The following is a 21,637-nucleotide window of genomic DNA, read 5'->3' as shown; positions in this document are numbered from 1 at the left end:
AGAAGTCTTCTTTCCAACGTCAATTCTGACGTCGGAGAGGACATTCCGGGCCAGCCAGGCAGTGATTGACGATTAGCAGCAGCAGCATCGGGGAGGTAAGACTAATGTGACCATTAATTTTTTCATCAAAACAGGACATCTATTAATATTCAGTTCCGCCCTAGGCCCACCCCCAGCCCTGCCCCCAATTTCTTCCATTCATTTTCATGTACACACAATATCTTATTAATTCATAATGGTAAACATAAAATATATAAAAAAAACCACAAAGCACACAGTACGCAGAGAAAATGTTAATTATCATTTACGAGTTTCAGGGATTTTTTTCAAAGATGTCAAACAGATTACTTTAAAATATGCAATATCACCTCATTAACTATCGAAAAATAGACACATATAGTGCAAAATATAGACAGCAGATATAAATTCTCAAAACAGACACATTTTGATCTCTAAATTGAAAATAAAATCATTTTTCCTACCTTTGTTGTCTGGTGATTTCATGAGTCTCTTGGTTGCACTTCCTTCTTCTGACTGTGCATCCAATCTTTCTTCCCTTCTTTCTTTTGCATCCAACATTTCTTTCACAATCCAGCCCCAACCCCTTTGGGTCCAGGCCTCTCTCTCTTTTCCCTCTATTATCCTCCCCAGATCCAGTGCCAGTTCTCCTTTGTACCGTTGTTCCAGGTCTCCCTCTCTCTCCCTCTCTCTCTGTTTGAACCTCCCATAGTCCTGCATCTTCCTCCTGTCTTTCCCCTTTCGTCCAGGCCTTTCTCTCTGTAGTCTTTCTAATCTGCTTACAACACCCCCACCCCTTTCTCTGCCTCTTTCTCTCCTTCTTTCCTTCCTCCCTCCCTCCCAGCAGATTTTAGCATATCTCCTCCTTTTTTCCCCTCAGATCCAGTATCTGTCTCCTTCCTTTTTTCCTCCTCCTAGGTCTGGTATCTGTCTCCTCCCCTTCCCCCATGCTCTGGCCAGTGGCGTACCTAGGGTATGTGGCACCCGGGGCCGATCATTTTTTGATGCCCCTCCATGTAAAAAAATATTTTTTGTAATAACCATGAAAAATAAATGGTCATAATAGAAACAGGCACTGAAAATTTTCTTTTATTGAACCTCATATATGTAACCATTAATCCAAACATAATATAAATTATGTCTGAATTCTCATGACATCAGAAGTACATATGGAGTAGTTGCAGGTGATGCTTGGGACAGTTCTGACTGTGTTAGTTCGGTTTTATGTGTTTTTGAATAGAAGGGTTTTTATTTCTTTTTTGAAGGTTTTGTAGTCTGTGGTCGAAGTCAATAGGTTGTAGAGTTGGGGGTCGAGTATTAGGAGGTTGTCGAACAGTTTTTTTTCTTTTGACGATTTTGGTTGGAGGGTGTGTGAATGGTGCGTGAGTTCTCCTATGTCTGGTTGAAGTGGATTTAATTATTTAGCTGAAGAAATTAGTAAAAAAAAACCATTTCACACACATTAATTCTCTTCCATTTTTGTTCCCATTCTAAAAAACACTGATAAGTTCCCAGAAAAAAAATACATTAAAATAAGAAGTGAAAACAAAGGCCCCTACAGATGAGAACATAACATAAGAATAGCCTAACTGGGTCAGACCAATGGTCCATCATGCCCAGTAGCCCATTCTCATGGTAACCAATCCAGGTCACTAGTATCTGGTCAAAACCCAAAGAGTAGCAACATTCCATGCCACCGATCCAGGGCAAGCAGACACTTCCCCCATATCTTAATAACAGACTATGGACTTTTTCTCCAGGAATTTGTCCAAATCTTTCTTAAAATCAGCAATGCTATCTGCTTTTACCATAATTTGTGGCCACTTCATTTTTAAGCTTAGTTCTTTCCTTCCAAACAGAGACCTTGCTAGATGTCAAATACAGAAAGAACAAGGTAACTTCACAAGGACTTAGCTGTGCAGGAAATGTGAATCTCCTCATACACCCACCCTATAGTGCAAAAATGTGCAAAGATCTGGTTTTTTCTTTCGATCACTACATAGTCTAATGCCACACAAGCAGCGCTGTTACAAACATATTCTGAAGGTCAATGCTAAGGTTAACAAAGTTTCCTTCCTTGGACCACAAGGAGATACTGACAAACCACTAGAAGAGATCCCAAAACAATTACCCAGGCACAACACCCAAAGACCCACTCAGTGTGTGAACCAGTTGAGTGGAGTGGACTAACTGGGGGGGTGGAAATGAGTCCAGAGTTTGCTCAGCAGAATTTCCCAGACCACCTCTTCCTCTCAACACATTGACACGCTGCCGCCACCACCACCACCATTAGGAACACCTCAACGGGTAGGCCAGCAATGCTTATAAACTTCTGTTCACCTTCTGTCTCGTCCCTTCCAGTCACTGCCCTCTCTGCCCTTTCCATCCAATGTCTGCCTTCTCTCTCTTCCATACAACATCTTCCTTCTTTCTATGCTCCTTTCATAACTATCTATCCTGTGCCCCTTCTCTCCTTTGTACATGATTGATTTCAGCTCTGCCACCTCTTCATTTTTTTCTCTCTGTCACCAACCCATTCCCTATGCTCTGGCATCTCTCTCTTCTCCTTTCTTTCCTTCGCACCCCACAGTCTGGTATCTTCCCTTCCCTGATTCTCTGGCATCTCTCTCCTTTCCTTTTCTTCCATCTTTCCCTCCCCCTCCATGCTCTGACATCTCCCCCTTCCTTTTCCCTTAGCCTGGCATACCTTCCTCCTTCCCTCCAAGCCCTGGCATCTCCTTTCATTCCCTCCCTCATCTTCCTTCTCCCTCCAGCTGGGTACAGCAGCATTCTCCCTTGCAGCTCTGGACTTCCCCACACCTGCTCCCCTAAAATTGCCATGCTTCGGTTCCTCTTCTTCCTTCCTCCCTCCCCCTGTGGGACTCTGCGGCACCATCAGCTCTTACTCCCTTTAACGCCGGCCCTGCAGCTCTGGACTTCTCCACACCTGCTCCTCCCCCCCCCCCCCGGATCGCTATTATTTTAAATGTTTTGGCAGCCATGGCGCTGTATCCGTCAGAGGAGATTTCTAACCTCAGCCTGCCCCGGAACTCTTCCTGCAACAGTGACTTGCAGTTCCTTCCTAGGCGGGGCGACTGGGGCAGGCCGAGGTTAGAAGTCTCCTCTGATGGATACAGTGCCGCGGCTGCCATAACATTTAAAATAATAGCGATCCGGGGGGGAGCAGGTGTGGGGAAGTCCGGAGCTGCAGGGCCGGCGTTAGAGGCAGTGAGAACCAGACAGCTAAGCGTCCAACATCGCCTTCAAAACCGAGCTGGTTGTGCACCCCCCCAAGGTAACGGAAATCCTTGCAGAACTTACACCCTGAATGGAGAAACTTTAACCAGGACTACGGCAGAACGAGACTTAGGAGTAATCATCAGTGCTGACATGAAAGCAGCCACTCAAGTGGAGAAGGCTTCATCTAAAGCACGGCAGATGATAGGTTGTATCAAGAGAAGCTTCGTCAACAGGAAACCTGAAGTCATGATGCCATTGTACAGAGCCATGGTGAGACCTCATCTGGAATACTGTGTACAATTCTGGAGGCCACATTACCGTAAGGATGTGCTCAGAATTGAATCGGTTCAGCGAATGGCCACCAGGATGGTCTCTGGGGCTAAAGGGTCTCCCGTACGAAGAAAAGACTGAGCAAATTGCAGCTCTACACTCTCGAAGAGCGTAGGGAGAGGGGAGACATGATTGAGACATTTAAGTACATCACGGGACGGGTCGAGGGTGGAAGTGATATCTTTCTTTCTAAAGGGACCCTCGACCACAATAGGACATCCGCTCAAGCTCAGGGGAGGGAAGTTTCGTGGAGACGCCAGGAAAGTACTTCTTCACGGAGAGAGTGATTGAGCAATGGAACAGCTTCCAGTGCAGGTGGTCGAGGCACGCAGCATCCCAGACTTCAAGAACAAATGGAGATACCTATGTAGGATCCCTACGAGGTCATGCCAAGGGATAGGGTCACTAGGACTTGAATGAGTGGGTCAGTAGAGTGACAGTATAATTACAATTATACTTCAGGGGGTCAGTAGACTTAAGAGGGTGGGTAAATAGTATGGGCAGACTTGATGGACTATAGCCCTTTTCTGCCGTCATCTTTCTATGTTTCTATGTTTCTAAGGTATGCATCCGTGGCGGACCGCTCCCACCTTGGTACTCCACTGGGTTACAGCACGGAAACAGTTATAGCTTCCATCCTAAACCACCTCTACGATCTTTTCAGCAAGGATAAAAGTGCACTGATTTTGCAACTAGACCTTAGTAGTGCGTTCAACCTAGTAGACCATGAAATTATGCTACTATACCTAGACACAAAGGGGCTCTCAGGAAAGGTAAAGAAATGGTTCCAGGAATTCCTAACCAATAGATCATACCGAGTAGCCAGCGAAGGAAATTTCTCTAAACCATGGAAAAACCCCTCGTGGGTTCCCCAAGGCTCCCCACTATCACCCGCAGTATTCAACATTTACATCTCTTCCTTAGGCCATCTATTAAAAAAGTTGAACCTTTCTCACATAATGCCCGAAATCGAAAAATGGACAACCGACTTCAAACTGAAACTAAACACAGAAAAGACAAAAGTCTTCTTGGCAAGTCCCAAGGACAAAATTACCAGAACATCACTACAATTAAATGGGCACGAATACCAAATCTCAAAAACCATAAAAATACTGGGTATCAGACTGGACACACATCTAACCATGGCAGACCACACGAACTTAGTGGTGAAGAAATGCTTTTGTACACTCTGGAAAATACTTTGACGCTACATCCTTTAGACTACTGGTGCAGTCTCTGATCCTATCAATACTGGACTACTGCAACATTGTTTATCTAGGTATCCCAAAAAAAAACAGTACAAAAATTAAGAATAGTGCAAAACACAGCAGTTCGCTTGATCTTCGGATTGAGGAAAAACGACCACATTAGCCCTTACTACAAAAAGTTGCACTGGTTGCCAATGGAGGCGCGAATACTGTTCAAATTTGCCTGTATTTGTTTCAAGCAGGTCTGGGGTCTAGCACCTTCCTACCTGCTACCACACTTCATATTTCACAACCCTATACAACCAACCAGAAATCAAAACATCTTTACGTACCCAAAGATCATAGGCTGCAAATATAAATCCTTTTTGGACAGGACCTTCATGTTCCAAGCAAGCAGACAGCAGTCCTGGCTGGATAACTACTTAATGCGCTTTAACGTGGAAAAATGCAAGGTCATGCATATAGGGAAAAAGAACCCGTTGTTCAACTACAAATTGGGGGGGGGGCATTGTTGGGAGACAGCAGACTTGAGAGAGACTTGGGTGTGCTGGTAGATGCATCACTGAAGCCATCTGCACAGTGCGCAGCAGCCTCGAAAAAAGCCAACAGGATGCTGGGCATCATAAAGAGGGGCATAACAACCAGGACACGGGAAGTCATCATGCCATTGTATCGAGCGATGGTGCGTCCACATCTGGAATACTGCGTTCAGTATTGGTCGCCGTACCTCAAGAAGGACATGGCGGTACTTGAGAGAGTCCAAAGGAGAGCAACGAAACTGGTAAGAGGGCTGGAACACTGCCCATACGCTGAGAGGTTGGATAGGCTGGGGCTCTTCTCTCTGGAAAAAAGGAGGCTCAGGGGAGATATGATAGAGACCTTCAAGATCATGAGGGGCATAGAGAGGGTGGATAGGGACAGATTCTTCAGACTGAAGGGGACAACAGGTACGAGGGGGCATTCAGAGAAACTGAAGGGAGATAGGTTCAAAACAAATGTAAGGAAGTTTTTTTTCACCCAAAGGGTTGTGAACACTTGGAATGCGCTACTGGAGGAAGTGATCAGGCAGAGTACGGTACAGGGATTCAAACAGGGATTGGACGGATTCCTGAGGGATAAAGGGATCGTGGGATACTGAGAGAGGTATCCAGGTAAAAGGTATAGAAACCCAACCAGGTCGTGCATGTGCAAGACCAGAGGGTTAGGACTTCGATGGGAAGATAGGACTTAAATGGGAAACCAGGTGGCAAGGGGGCCCCTTCTGGTGATTCAGACAGGTCGTGACCTGTTTGGGCCGCCGCGGGGAACGGACTGCTGGGCAGGATGAACCTATGGTCTGACCTGGCGGAGACACTGCTTATGTTCTTATAAATAGAGCCAGTCTGACCTATGGCGCATTCCGAAAATCAATTAAAACCGTTCTGTTTGACAAGTTCATCTCCTTAACAGATGCCTCTCCACTCACAATGATATTTTTCCCTCTTTCTACCTGATGTAATTTGCTGTCCTCTATCTATTTCTTATGTAACCTCTCTCTTCTTGCATCCTGTAATTCGCTGATTGTCCAGCCTTCTTCGAATGTGAACCGCTTAGAAGTCTTTTGACTATGGCGGTATAGAAGAATAAAGTAGTTATTATTATTATTATAGATAGATTTGAGTAGGAAGCAGAAAAATGGAAGAAAGTTGAATGTTAAAATTAATGTCAAGATGGATACTGGGCAGAAAAAGAAGGAGAGAAAAAACAGCAATTGGATAAGAAGGCTTTGGAGACAGTTAAGAGCACAGACAGAAGGAAGTAAAACCAAAGATCGGAAAAGATGAGTAGAAAAATAGTCACCAGACAACAAAGGTAGGAAAAGTGATTTTATTTTCAATTTAGTGATTGAAATGTGTGTTTTCAGAATTTACATCTGTTGTCTATATTTTGCATTGTTCAGGAAGAAATGTATTTCTTTCTATTTCTCTGGTGTTTTACTGCATGCAGGGCCTGGCATCTTTGGATTTTGTTTGTGTATATTAGGACTTTTAGTTTGTGGTCCTGTATTTGCATAGGATTTATTTGTGTTCTGCATGTGTGACCAAGGCCAGGTGTTTTGGTAGGAATGAATGTCATGAAGCATTATTAGTGTCATGGCCCCAAGTAGGAAGATATTTGTTGGCAGTTTGTCTGGGTTTTGGAAGGCCCCAAGCTCAGGGCCATGCCTGGAGAGCCTCTTTGCATGTGCAGATGTCAACATGATGACATCACATGCATGCGCGCTTGAGCGTGATGTCATGGCATCGATGTCCACGCATGTGCGGAGGCCCTCAAGAAACAGCCCATAGCTCGGGGAAGGAAACACAAAGTTTGTGTGGGGGCGGGGCTGGGGCCAGGGCAGAACAGGAAAAATGGTGGGCATGGGGCTGGTGTGGAGGGACAAAAGATGCTCTACATAAGCCAGGGGATAAGAGAGGGAGAAATGTTGCACTTGGCAGTAAAGGAGGTGGGAGAGATGTGCCCTGGATCCCCCCTCTCTCTCTGTAATTTCCTTTGCAGCAAGGGAGGCAGTGAGAGAGAGATGAAGACATGTTGCACTTGAGGTTGGAGGAGAGAAAGAAAGAAAGAAATGCAGAAGACAGGAAAGCAGAAAAAAGAAAAACTGGAACCAACTTGATGGAAAAATAAATTTCTAGACAATGTTAAAAAAAGGAATTTGACTGAAATACATTAGTGTTGGGAAATGTACTAAATATAGCAGATGTCTTTGTGTTCTGTTCAGCGGAAAAGAAAATGTATTTCTGGTTTTATTTCTCCAGTGTTAACGTACTTTCTAACCCTTACTATAGCTGGTAGGGATCCCCAAGCTGAGGACCTCCTCCAAAGTTGTTCAGAGCTCCCTTCTACCAAGGTAGCAGTCGCTGGCAGCATCCTTGAGCCACTGAGATGCCAGCATCTGTGACTTAGGGACATTGCTGCTGCTTGCCAAACTTGGTAAAAGGGATTTTTGGCCATCTTAAGAAGAAGTCTTCAGCTAACATAGCTTGAGGTCCTCATCAGCTGGAGTATTTATATTTTCATTAGAGTCTCTGGCAGAGACCCATTTACAAAGTATGTATTTTTCCCAATTAATATTTCCAAATTAATAAATTGTCTTTGCTTATTTGTAAATGGGTCTCTACCAGACCCATTGCCAACATACCTCTTTTCCTCAAACTAATGGAAGGCCTAGTTAACCTTGATCTCATGACATATTTAGAGAAGTTCAACATTCTACATGACTCAATCAGGATTTCGCACAAATCACAGCACGGAAACAGTCTTAGCCTCACTGACAGATTACCTCCTCCATCTATTCTTCCTGGGAAAAAGCGCACTGGTACTTCAATTCGACTTGAGCAGTGCCTTTGACCTTGTCGACCATGACATTCTGCTCAGATGCCTCGATTCTATTGGCATCTCTGGACAGGTCCTAACCTGGTTTACAGGCTTCTTAAAAAACTGCACTTACCAGGTCCACAGCGAAGGAACCTTTTACCATTCCTGGTGTAACCCCTGCGGAGTCCCACAGGGCTCCCCTTCTCTCTTCAATGTCTACATGGCACCACTGGGACATATGTTATCTGATTTAAAACTGAAATCGTACATATATGCAGATGACATTACAATCATCATTCCCATAACTTCACTGATACAAGAGACAGAACAACTCACCTCATCTATCCTTACCAAAGGTCCTATAGATAATCCTGCAAACTATAGACCAATCGCTTCAATCCCACTATACATTAAAATAACAGAAGGCCTTGTCGCACAACACCTCTCCAACTACCTTGAAGACCATCACATACTACATCCAACACAATCCGGATTCAGATCCAACCATAGCACAGAAACTCTACTGGTATCACTATTAGACATTGTCCGACAACACCTCAGCAAAGGAAACAAGCTGCTTCTCATCAACTCGATCTTTCTGCGGCATTCGACTTAGTTGACCATCACACGCTACTCCAGACATTAGACGCAATAGGAATCTCAGGTAATGTTCACAAATGGTTCCAAAGCTTCCTCAAAACACGAACATACAAAGTCAAATCAAAAGAGCACATATCCGACCCATGGTCAAACCCATGTGGAGTACCACAAGGATCACCATTATCACCCATATTATTTAACCTCTTCATAGCATCCCTAGGCATAACCCTAGACGCCCTAAACACAGTATCATTCAGCTACGCGGATGACATAACCATCCTCCTCCCCTTTAATATTCAAAACCCATCATCCACAAACCACCTGAAAATAATAATGGAAACGGTAGGAAAAATGGATGTCAAGTCATAAACTAAAACTGAATTCGGAAAAAAACTAATTCCTACTACAAGAGAAGGAAAAAAAACCATCTCTCACAGAACTAGAATTAAATACAATCAAGTACCCAATGCAAAGTACACTCAAGATCCTGGGAATACAACTAGACAGAAATTGCACAATGCAGTCTCAAATCCACAAAATCATCCAAAGAGCTTTCTTCACAATACGTAACCTAAGAAAAATAAGAAAATTCTTCAACAAAGATCAATACAAGATATTAGTACAATCCCTAGTACTAAGTATTGTAGATTACTGTAACAGCCTATACCTGCCATGCCCAAACTACATGATAAAACAATTACAGACAGTTCAGAACACAGCCCTCAGAATCATATACTCACTCGGCAAATATGACCACATCACCAAAGCATACCTAGACTCACACTGGCTACCAATAAAAGCAAGATCCCAGTTCAAATTCTACTGTCTACTATACAAAGTAACACATGGAACAGCCCCCAGTTACCTAAACAACAGACTACACCGTAACCTCTCACACAGACTAAGGAGAACTCAGAGCCTATTCATTCACCCCCCTCTCAAAGGAACACGACGAAAGAAACTATACGACAGCCTTTTAGCGACACAGGCAGCAAAGATCGATACTACCATCACCAATCTACTGACCAAATCAATAGACATTAAAGTATTCCGAAAAGAAATCAAAACTCATCTCTTCAAAAAACACTTCCCATCATCATAACCTCACAAAAGTACTAGAAAATGCTCTCATGACCACCTCCATCACCTCCACCAGCAACACCCGGACAGTATTATCTCTATTCGTCTAAACAACCTATCACTATCTACTACCTGCTATCAATTTCTCCTGGAAAAGTCCAGACTAATAATTGTAACTGGATACCTTCTTGATTATATGTACTGCAACGCTACTGGAAATGTCCAGTCTTCTAACTTGTAATCCGCTTAGAACCGCAAGGCACAAGCGGAATAGAAATCACTAATGTAATGTAATGTAATGTAGCACAATGGACTACACAATTCAAACTAAAACTGAACCCAGAAAAAAACCAAGCTTTTCTTGGCAAGTCCCAACCACAAACTAGCAAACGCCTCTTTGAAATTAAACAGGTTAACTTACCCAATCAACTCTACCATCAAAATCCTTGGAGTCATCCTAGACCGATGCCTGTCTTTTGAAGACCATACTAACGCTCAAGTAAAAAAATGCTTTGGCCCCCTCTGGAAACTTCGTACCATTAAACACTATTTCAACTTCCTCTCTTTTTTCGATTGCTGGTTCAATCCCTAATCTTAAGCACCTTAGATTATTGCAATATCATATACTTGGGTTCCTTTAAGAAAACCATCAAACAACTGAGAATCATTCAGAATACAGCCGTCCGTCTCATCTATGGTCTCAAAAAATCTGATCATGTAAGCCCTTATTACAGAAAATTACACTGGCTGCTGATGGAGGCAAGGGTCATCTTTAAGTTCACCTGCCTCTGCTTCAAAACCATATTCGGTTTATCCCCTATCTACCTCTCGCATCATTTTGAATTTCCAGGCACCACTTGCACATGTAATGCCTATCTGTTCACCTTCCCCTCCCCGAAGGACTGTATCTACAAGAAATTCCTTTATAGATCACTGTCATTTCAAGTAGGCAAATGGAATAAATGCCTAACCACCCTCATTTCCAACTCACCCTCCTACCAATCCTTCAGGAAATCAATAAAAACCTATCTCTTTGACAAATTCCTCTAACTCCTTCCTTCCTTGTAACATCTCTGAAACTCTTCCGGATATACCTATCTACTCCTGACTTACCAATGTAATTTGAAAATTTCTCTGTAACATTGCTGTCTCTGTACAGTCTCTTCCTCTGTAAACCGCACTGAACTGCTTGTGGTATTGCGGTATACAAAAATAAAGTTATTATTATTATTTAATTCAGTAGCATAATTAAATGAAATAGCTACTACTGAAGTTTATGGGGAAGAAATTACTTGCGGGGACAGATTCGATTCCAGCGGGGATGGGTTTCATTTCTGTCCCTGCACAAGTCTCTACACATTAGTTCTTTGTATCTCTACCTGCTGATGGATGGGTAAAACCCATTAGTCTGAACTTTGGGTCTAAAGAAAATTATCAAGTTAGAACTCATTTTTCCATATGTCTATGGGCTCCTTTTACTAAGGTGTGCTAGTGGTTTTAGCGCGCGCTACAATGCCCCGCGCGCTAAACGCCAACGCCTCCATAGAGCTTGCGTTAGTATTTTTCATTTAGTGCGGGGTTTGCGTGTGCTAATCTTCAGCGTGCGCTAAAAACGCTGGCGCACCTTAGTAAAAAGAGCCCTATATACGGTATCATGTTTCTAAACCTACAGTGATTTTTTTTTTTTGTGCTGTCAGGTACATTTGTGAATGGAGTTGCAGAAGGGATAATTCCTTCCTCCATAGGAAAAATACAGGCTATTCGTTTGTCTTTCCTTTCTGATTCCCAGGTGTGGGCATTACTTAGTGAGGTAAGTATAAAAATCATGTATTATATATTATATCTTAAGGTTAACACCTTATTTGCCTGGGTTTTCATTAATGCTAACTGGAAGTTTTTTTTGGTCCTCTATTTGGCATATGATTACCAAAATTTTTCCTATCACTGACCCCTTCTCATTTGACGTTTTAATCCTTGGGACTCTCCACACCTATAATAATAATAATAATAATAATTTATTTCTTATATACCACTATACCGTGAAGTTCGAAGTGGTTTACAATAAAGATACATTTGACAGTACATGGGATAGAAACGGTTTACAATAAAGATACGTTTAGTCAGTACATGGGATGCAAGTGGTTTACATTAAAGATTCATTTTGTCAGTACATGGGATACTATATCTATGTATCATGATCGCCTCTTGACCCTCTTGCTTTTCCTTGCTCTCCAACTAATTCTGCAAAATTGGAAAAGATTTCACAAAACTCGAGTTCATTCAATGGTGGAATTCTGTCTTCCTCCATATTAAATATGAACGCCATATGGCGAAACGTTCTAACTCATTATCCTCTTATACTAAAACTTGGTCGATACTGGTGGATTTTTGTGCTTTAGACCTTTGAATGTTTACTTACTAGACAACTTCCAAGAATTATATCATTTGATTGTTTGACTAATTCATAAACTCTTCTTACCGTATATTCTGTGATGCTAGAGTCTTATGACTCAACACCGACCCTATTTGTAACTAATGTACCTGGTTTTGCTCTGCATTATCTTGGGTTTTTCTTCTCCCTTTACAGATATTGTATTGCACTCATTACCCTATCAACTTATTTTTTTGTTTGTATATATTGCATTACTGTGAGAAGACTGTATTGTATGATGCTTACATACTTTTCATACTGATACTTTCTTACTGTAATTTGATATACTTGATGGGTGTTATCATCTCTGGTTTTTCCTTTGCTTCCTTGGAAGCTCTTCTATTATATTGTTGTTATCCTATCTATAAAACCAATAAAAATATTTTGAACACAATGCTAACTGGAGGTGGAGTAACAAAGTCTAAGTGACAGTGTATTGGAATTTTTTATTGCTGTTTGGTGCATAATGTAAGGAGTAAGAGTAGTAATACAGACTAGCTAATTAATATTCTAAATATTGATATCTAATCTAATAAAACCTTACCCGCGCTTGCGCAGTTAAAACGGTGTGATCCCTGCTGCCCTGATTTCTGGTCAGTGTCCGTATTCTATTTGGGGCGCGTGCAGCAGTTTGCCGCACACGCCCCATCTCTCAACGTCTTCAGGCGCATGCGCCAGCTTCTGACATCTTCAGGTGCGTACACCGGCTTCCGGTTTCTTCAGGCGCATGTGTCGGCTTCCGGCGCGTGCAGCCATCTCAGTGGCGGTGGCAGTTTGTTAGCTGGTGCACAGGAGGGTGTCGTGCAGTGGCGGTTTGTTACCTGGCGCACAGGAATGGTAGGAGGGTGTCGTGTGGTGGTGATTTGTCTCCTATAAGCTAGAGGAACGGCAGGAGCTACAAGGTAAAAATTACCATGCTGTTAAAAATTCTGCTACTGCTAATTCTGCTACTGCTCAGAGAAGTGGAGAGGGAGAGGTAAAGGGAGCTGCTTTGGAGGGAAGGGTGTGCATGGGGGCAGACAGCAATCATGCTTTGCTCTGGAAAGGGGGGGGGAAACAGAAGGAGGCCACGGAGCAGGCAGGCATGGCACAACAGGGGGCCAGGGGGAGAGGGGAAGGGTGTGCTGGGAGCAGACAGCAATCCTGCTTTGCTCTGAGAGGGGGGAACAGAAGGGGCCACGGAGCAGGCAGGCATGGCACAACATGGGGCAGGTGGAGAGAGAAAGGGGGCTGCTTTTGGGGGAGGGGTGTGCTGGAGGGCAGACAGCAATTGTGCTTTGCTCTTGGAGGGGGGAAACAGAAGGGGGTCCATGAAGAGACAGGCAGGCATGGTGCAACAGAGAAATACAGGCAGGCAGGGGGCCAGGGAGGCAGACAGAAAGAAAGACAGACAGGGGGCCAGGGAGAGACACAAACAGAAAGAATGATATACAGACAGACAAACAGACAGCGTCCAAGGAGAGAGAGAGAAAGAAAAAAAACCAGACAGACATCTACTCTAGCACCGTTAATGTAATGAGCTTAAACACTAGTTTAATGATAAATGGCATATTTTTGTGGCTTGGCAGTTTCATCCTGTCCTTCCAGTTCAATTTACAGTAACTTAACAAGCTGGTCTTTATTGTGTCATACTATTACTGTTGCTACTGTTATTGTTGATGCTTTGAAAAGCCTCAATTGTTTTCAGGTTATTAAGGACTGGATGCGTCAGAATCAGATGAAATTGAATGTGGCAAAAACTGAAGTTCTGTGTTGGTCATAAGAGACAGTTGGAGTTGTTCCCTTCAGAGATAGGCCCAAATTCACTAAGCAAACTGATCGTGTACCGATCGGTTTGCGACCCCGACCCGATTCACTAACCTTCTGGCCGATCTTGTCCGCACCCGATCCAATTCCAACATGCAAATGAGGGGAAATGCATTCCTGCAGCGATTCACAAAACAAATCGATTGGGCTGGCCGATCCAAACGTGAGCGACTGCTGAGGACCAGTCACTCATGTCTTTTCCGACTGCCCTGCTCTCTGCCTCCCTGAAAAAAGCCTATCCCCTGCTCTCTGCTTCCCCAGTTCTCTGCCAGTTTCATGCAGTTTCGCCTTTCCTGCAGCACTTCTGACTACTCCTCCCTGAGCAACATCCAGCACTACTGCTGATTTAAATTCAAGAAAACTAAAACTGTGCCAGTGGCCATGTAGAAAAGAGAGTACAGTGGTTATAGCAAAACATGCTTTCACCAATTAGAAGGCTGGGTCAGTGAGACAGACTTTTTTTTTCTTCTGTTCCTTGCTGAGGGAAGTCAGGAGAGCACCCACATGCGCAGACCATCTACAGGCAAAGAAGATGGCCTGCGCATGTGTCAGGATCGCTCTACAGCGATCCGTGTAGTCACTGTGGGGGCGTGCCACCAATCGAGATATTTTTCATGTTGAGGGTTCCTGAATTGGTCGGCCTTTCCTGCAGCACTTCTGACTACTCCTCCCTGAGCAACATCCAGCACTACTGCTGATTTAAATTCAAGAAAACTAAAACTGTGCCAGTGGCCATGTAGAAAAGAGAGTACAGTGGTTATAGCAAAACATGCTTTCACCAATTAGAAGGCTGGGTCAGTGAGACAGACTTTTTTTTTTCTTCTGTTCCTTGCTGAGGGAAGTCAGGAGAGCACCCACATGCGCAGACCATCTACAGGCAAAGAAGATGGCCTGCGCATGTGTCAGGATCGCTCTACAGCGATCCGTGTAGTCACTGTGGGGGCGTGCCACCAATCGAGATATTTTTCATGTTGAGGGTTCCTGAATTGGTCGGCTGGGACGACGCGGACATGGATCGGAAACGGATTGAAAAAGCAAGTGGGGTTTAGTGAATCTAGCCCATAGTGTTAGATGATGCTGTGATTCCAGTGCTGCACCAGTGCAAATATTTAGGGGCAGTACTGGATTCAATGCTATCTTTTAAGCCCCAGGTGAAGTCTGTGGTATCTTACGCATTTTTCAAACTTTGTTTATTACATAGATTAAGAGACTATCTGGTGCAGTGTTGACCCCAGTATTTGATTATTGTAATGCTTGTATCTTGGTTTGCCCAAGTGTGTGTTTCAGGTAGTTTTCAATCAAATCTCAGATTTCGTAGAAAAAACCAATGCCCTACACCCTAACCAAACTGGCTTTAGACATCATCACAATACTGAACTCTCATTAATTGGTATGACTACCTCTATCCAATATTTCTTAGACCACCATCAATCAACACTATTAATTTCTATTGATCTTTCCGCCGCCTTCGATACAATTGACCATCGACTCCTTCTTGATAGACTCCATTCTATTGGTATCTCTGACCAAGTCTTTTCTTGGTTTACATCCTATTTAACTGACCGTACATCTACCGTCTTCTTTAAAGACTCGCTATCAAAATCTTCATCAACTACTTATGGGGTTCCCCAAGGGTCTATTCTTTCTCCATTATTATTTAATATCTTTCTTGCCCCTCTAGTCACTTTATGTCAATCCGTAGGTTTTCAAGTTTTTGCGTATGCAGATGATATTCAACTTAGAGAGCTACACGGGAACAGGGACGACGGGGAATCCCGCGGGACCCGCGGGCATCCCGCGGGTTCCCCCTTTGGGTCACGGGGATCCCGTGGGGACGCCCCTAGGGTCGCGGGGATCCCGTGGGGACGCCCCCTAGGGTCACGGGGATCCCGTGGGGACGCCTCCGAGGGTCGCGGGGTTCCTGCGGGGCTGGATGTACTCAGTCGCGCGGCTCTTCTCCCTACCTTCTCTGCTTGCAGCACAGAGCCGAACGGAAGTCTTCCCGACGTCAGCGCTGACGTCGGGAAGACTTCCGTTTGGCTCTGTGCTGCAGGCAGTGCAGGTAAGGAGGAGAGTAGCCTCGCGGTTCGAGTGGCTACCAAGGGAGGGGGTGGTCCGCCCCGCCCTGCCACACCCCGCCCCGGTTGCAGCACAGCCGGCCAGGTCCCCTTACTTTTGTGGCAGTTCCCCGACCGACCGACAACAGCCCCGGTCCGACAATCCTCCCTGCCCTGTAGCCGCGAATCTAAATTATCTTCTTACAGCAGCTGTAATAAGGTAATTTAGATTCGCAGTTAAGGGCAGGGAGGTTTGTCGGACCGGGGCTGTTGTCAGTCGGTCGGGGAAGTGCCACAAAAGTAAGGGGACCTGGCCGGCTGTGCTGCACCCGGGGCGGTAGAGAAGGAGTGGGGAGAAGGACGCTGAAAGGCCATGGGGAAGACGGGAGGAGGGGGGGAAGGACTCTGAAAGCACTTGAAGACAGAGGAGGGAGAAGGACGCTGAAAGCACATGGGGAATACAAAGGGGTGGAGAAGGACGCTGAAAGGCCATGGGAAGGGCGGGGGGGAAGGACTCTGAAAGCACTTGTGGAAGACAGAGGGGGAGAAGGATGCTGAAAGCACATGGGGAAGACAAAGGGGTGGAGAAGGACGCTGAAAGGACATGGGGAAGACGGGGGGGGGGGTGGAGAAGGACGCTGAAAGGCCATGGGGAAGACAGAGAGGGAGAAGGACGCTGAAAGGACATGGGGAAGCAGAGGGGGGAGAAGGACACTGAAAGCACATGTGGAAGACAGAGGGGGGAGAAGGACGCTGACAGGACATGGGGAAGATGGGGGGAGAAGGACGCTGAAAGGAAATGGGGAAGAGAGAGTAGGGAGAAGACGCTGGCAGGGAGAAGACAGATGCCAGACTATGGGGGGAGTGGAGAGAAGAAGATGGGTGCCAGACCAATTTGGAAGGGGGAAGAAAGGGAGAGGCACAGTAACAGAGCAAATGGAAGATGCAGAAGGAAGAGAGACAGTGGATGGAAGGAATTGAATGAGAACATGAGGAAAGCAGAAACCAGGCAACAAAGGTAGGAAAAGAATTATATTTCTTTTTTTTTATTTTGCTTCAGGATAAAGTAGTATATTAGTTGTGTTGATAAAAATTTATAAACATTAGAGGCTCTGGTAGAAACCCATTTGCAAAGTATGTATTCTTCCCAATTAATATTTTCTAATTAATAAAGTCTTTTTGCTTATTTGTAAATGGGTTTCTACCAGAGCCTTTAATTCAGTAGCATAATTAAATGAAATAACTATTTCTGAAGTTTATATGGACGGGCGGGGACGGAGGGGATTCCTCGCGGGGGACGGGTGGGGACGGAGGGGATTCCTCGCGGGGACGGGTGGGGACGGAGGGATTCCTCACGGGGACGGGTGGGGACGGGTGGGATTCCTCATGGGGACGGGTGGGGACGGGTGGGACTTTGGCGGGGACGGGTGGGGACGGGTGGGATTTCTGTCCCCGCGCAACTTTCTAATTCAACTTCTGCATCCTATAGATACTAATAAAAAATCGGATATTCAAGAGATCGATGAAAAATTAGATCTAATACATAATTGGTTAAAACCAAATAAACTTGCACTTAACATAAAAAAAAACAACATGATGTTTTTTCCTTGGAAAGAAAATCTTGAACTCGTTGCTCCTATTACTATAAAGAATGTCCCCCTTCAAATAGTTAAAAATACAAAAATTCTAGGAGTCACTTTTGATAATAAACTAAATTTTCACGACCACATCAGTAACATTGTTAAATCTACTTTTTATAGATTACGCAGGATTCGATCTATTTCAAAATTCTTGTGCCCGAAATCACTAAATATCCTTATCCATTCTCTGGTGATTTCAAAAATAGATTATTGTAACTCTCTTTTTAAAGGAATATCATTAAACAAAATTAAACGTCTTCAAATTATCCAAAATATCTCCATTAAACTCATAACCAAATCAAGAAAATTTGACCACGTTACACCACTTCTGAAAAATGTGCATTGGCTCCCAGTCATTCACCGGATAACATACAAACTCTGTTTACTTACCTTTAAAACTCTTTTAAACAAAACCCCAGCATTTATATATAAATCATTAATTCCGTATCATCCATCTAGAACATTAAGATCCAATGAGCAACATCTTTTAACCATTCCATCGCTTAAAATCATTAATACTAGATGGCAGTTCATCTTTTCTGTGACCGCCCCACAGACGTGGAATTCCCTCCCAATTTATTTACGTATGGAGCAGGACCTCGGAAAATTTTAAAGTAATTTAAAAACCTTTCTTTTTAAAGATGCTTTTAGTAACCCCTAGGCCACAGATTACATATTATTAAACTATGTTTTAATTTGTCTTCCTATTATACTTTTCCTTTGTATTGCTTTACTATTCCTAGTTGTATTTCGCTATCCCTTCCTTCCCTATGTTCCTTAAATGATGTCTTAGTTTTTAACCTAATGTTACTATTCAAAGTTTGTATTGTATTGTTTATTTTGTAATTGCTAATGAATGTATTTTAAATTGTTCATCGCTTTGAAATCTGGCTATGCGATCAATCAAGAGATATATTAAACTTGAAACTTTACAAGTTGCTCAAAATGCTGCTGCACGTATTATTGTCCGGTCTTCGAAATTTGATCATATCACCCCAATTCTGTGTGATTTACACTGGCTGTCAATTGGTTCACATGTTGAATTTATGGCTTTGTGCTTAATTTTTAAGCTTTTAAAAGACAACTGCTCTTTGGTATTGAGCTCTTTGTTGCATTCTTATCAACCAACAGGGATGTTACGTTCCGTGGAAAAGATGTATCTAGAAGTGCCATCCTTGAGTTTAAGGGATTTCTGGAAACTAGATTTTACCAGGTTAGGTTTAGGACCCAGCTCTCTTCTACCTGGAAAAAACCCATGCTGTGTTCCCCAGGGATCTCCACTTTCACCCACATTATTTAATATTTATCCTTCATCATTAGGCTCTTGTTTGAGTAATCTGGAATCTATAAGATTGTTCAGTTTTGCCGACGATATTACAATTGTCATACCTTGCAACTCAGTTCTATCTGAGATCACTACCAAAATTGAATCTGTATTGAAACAGATGAATCTCTGGATGCAGCAATTTAAACTCAAACTCAATTCTGATAACACAAAGTTCTTCGTGGCGTCACCTTGTAAAATTTCTCACGAAACCTCCATCAGTATAAACTCAACATCGTACGCAAGCCATCCAACGATTAAAATACTAGGAGTCATTTTGGATTAGCATCTCACCATGAAAAATCAGATAGATGCAGTGGTACACAAAAGTTATTATACCCTATGGAAACGAACAATCGGACCATATTTCGAATTCTTTGCTTTTAGACTTTTGGTTCAATCGTTACTACTGAGTCTCCTTGATTACAGTAATATTGTCTATCTGACAATCACTAAGAAAGAGTTGGCAAGATTACTACTGATACAGAACACAGCAATCAGACTGATTTATGGTCTGAAGAAGTATGACCATGTTACGCCATTTTATTGTGAGCTGCATTGGCTGCCAGAGGAGGCCCGGGTACTGTTTAAGCTGGGTTGCTTTTGTTATAAGGCTTTATACGGAACAGCTCCTCTCTATTTGGTTAATAGATTTTCCTTAGCTTCATACAAGCATAGCAGGAAATCCCATGCTCTGTTTAATTTTCTCCCTGTACAGGGCTGTAAAAATAAGAAATTTCTCAATCATACTTTAGCGTTTCAGGTAGCTTCCCACAACAAAGAATTTTGACCATTGTTGCTTATAGCTTATTCTTATAAACATTTTAGAACATAGTTGAAGACTTATCTCTTTTCTAAGTACAGTGGTACCTTGGTTTACGAGCATAATTCGTTCCAGAAGCATGCTGGTAAACCAAAATACTCGTATATCAAAGCGAGTTTCCCCATAGGAAATAATGGAAACTCGCTTCGATACGTTCCCACCCCCACCCACGAGGCCAGCGGCGCTGCTCTATTCCGCCCCCCACGAGAACCAGCATTGCTCCCCCCAAAGGCCCCCCCCCCCCGCAATCAGGCACCCTCTCCCCTGGGATACGGCACCCCCCCCCGCCGTGACCTGAAGTCCCCCAGACCCACTTGAACCCGCTTCTTACTTTCAGCTCGGCCTCGGCACTGGCACTGGCACAGAATTGTTGGATGTACAGGCTACAAATTTTTAAATAAATTACTTATAAAGGGTAAAGGGGATGGGACTTGATGTACTGCTTTTTCTGGGTGGTTACACAATCAATGCGGTTTACATATTTTAAAAACAAAAACAATGATGTTCAGAATTCCATGATCAAAATTTACAAAATTCAAAACAAAAAATGGAAATTCAACTCAAAAACACATTATGTTTTCAATCATCTGACATGTCCAAACACTATCATTTCGACGTGTTTCAGTTGCTGGATTATTCACAATAGGTGAAAAGGAGTAAAGACCTCAGACTATTTGTTCATAATACATGCCGGCTAAATGGCTATTCACTTGATGCGAACAATGTTGTAATCACTGGTCTTCCTCCACCACCATTGCTATCAAAAATACTCCATAAATATATGTGTCACATATCCCAACAATATCAATCATCAAAACCACTTATCTTAATGGTGCTGAACTGTTCAAATTGAACACTGATTCTGACGGGCCCATTTCTCAACTTCTTCCTCAGAAAACCAGCCCAAAAATGCAAACCGGATACATTTATTTATTTATTTAGATTTTTATCCCGTCCTCCCAGTAGCTCAGAACAGCCTACAAGCAAACATTCACAGTGGGAGTACATTGGACAATACAATACTGCCTAGTTTTTGTAAAGGCTCCTGGACTCCCCAGACCTTACCTGTTGGTCTAGCGGTGACGTGGGGCAGGAGCAAGTCTTCCTATTCTTCTGCCCCTTGGCAGAGCCGTCATAAAAAATGGCTGCTGTGAGTTCCCATGGTCGCACGAGTACTACAAAAGGAACTCAAGGCAGCCATTTTGGATGATGGCTCTGCATGGGGCAGGAGCTTTAGGAAGATCGCTCCTGCCCCGCGTCACCTAGCTAGACCACCAGGTAAGATCTGGAGAGGTCCAGACACAGGAGGTAGGCGAGGGATGGGTCAGAGTCATCCCTAAAAGTTATCCGCGAATTTCCATATTTGCAGGCCAGCTCTGCCCCTAACCCTCGCACATTCAGAGGGAGAAGTGTATTTTGTACCTGGGGCAATGAAGTGTTAAGTGACTTGCCCAGAGTCACAAGGAGTGCAGTGGGAATTGAACTTACAAACACAGGACACTTAGCGATGCCTACGCACACTGCTCCTACAATTTAAGCACGCTTAGGCACCTTTTATAAAATCTGGCCCTAAGGGCTCACATGCTAATCCTGCACTAATCGGCACCCGGTAATGTGGCTGCACTGATTTATGCCCATGCCCTCTCCCCCCATGCCCCAGACACGCCCCTCTAAGAAAAATGCAGAAATCTTTTTTATTTTTTTTTTTACTGCATGGTTTGTG

The 21,637-nt window shown here is 43.6% G+C and overlaps 1 protein-coding gene across 4 annotated transcripts in view; it reads left to right on the top strand.

The window, feature by feature from the left end:
• MGAT4D (MGAT4 family member D) overlaps positions 1-21,637 on the top strand; it is a 263,615-nt gene that overhangs the window by 241,361 nt on the left and 617 nt on the right. For all 4 annotated transcript variants that reach the window (XM_033939678.1, XM_033939670.1, XM_033939662.1 and 1 more), the window contains one exon: positions 11,531-11,643. In XM_033939678.1, the coding sequence (XP_033795569.1) occupies positions 11,531-11,643 (113 nt within the window). The remainder of the gene's footprint in view (positions 1-11,530; positions 11,644-21,637) is intronic.

This window comes from Geotrypetes seraphini, chromosome 1 (genome assembly GCF_902459505.1).
Source record: "Geotrypetes seraphini chromosome 1, aGeoSer1.1, whole genome shotgun sequence".
Taxonomy (NCBI): domain Eukaryota; kingdom Metazoa; phylum Chordata; class Amphibia; order Gymnophiona; family Dermophiidae; genus Geotrypetes; species Geotrypetes seraphini.
The sequence above is the reverse complement of the archived record's forward strand: the minus strand, read 5'-3'. Positions and strand labels throughout refer to the sequence as shown.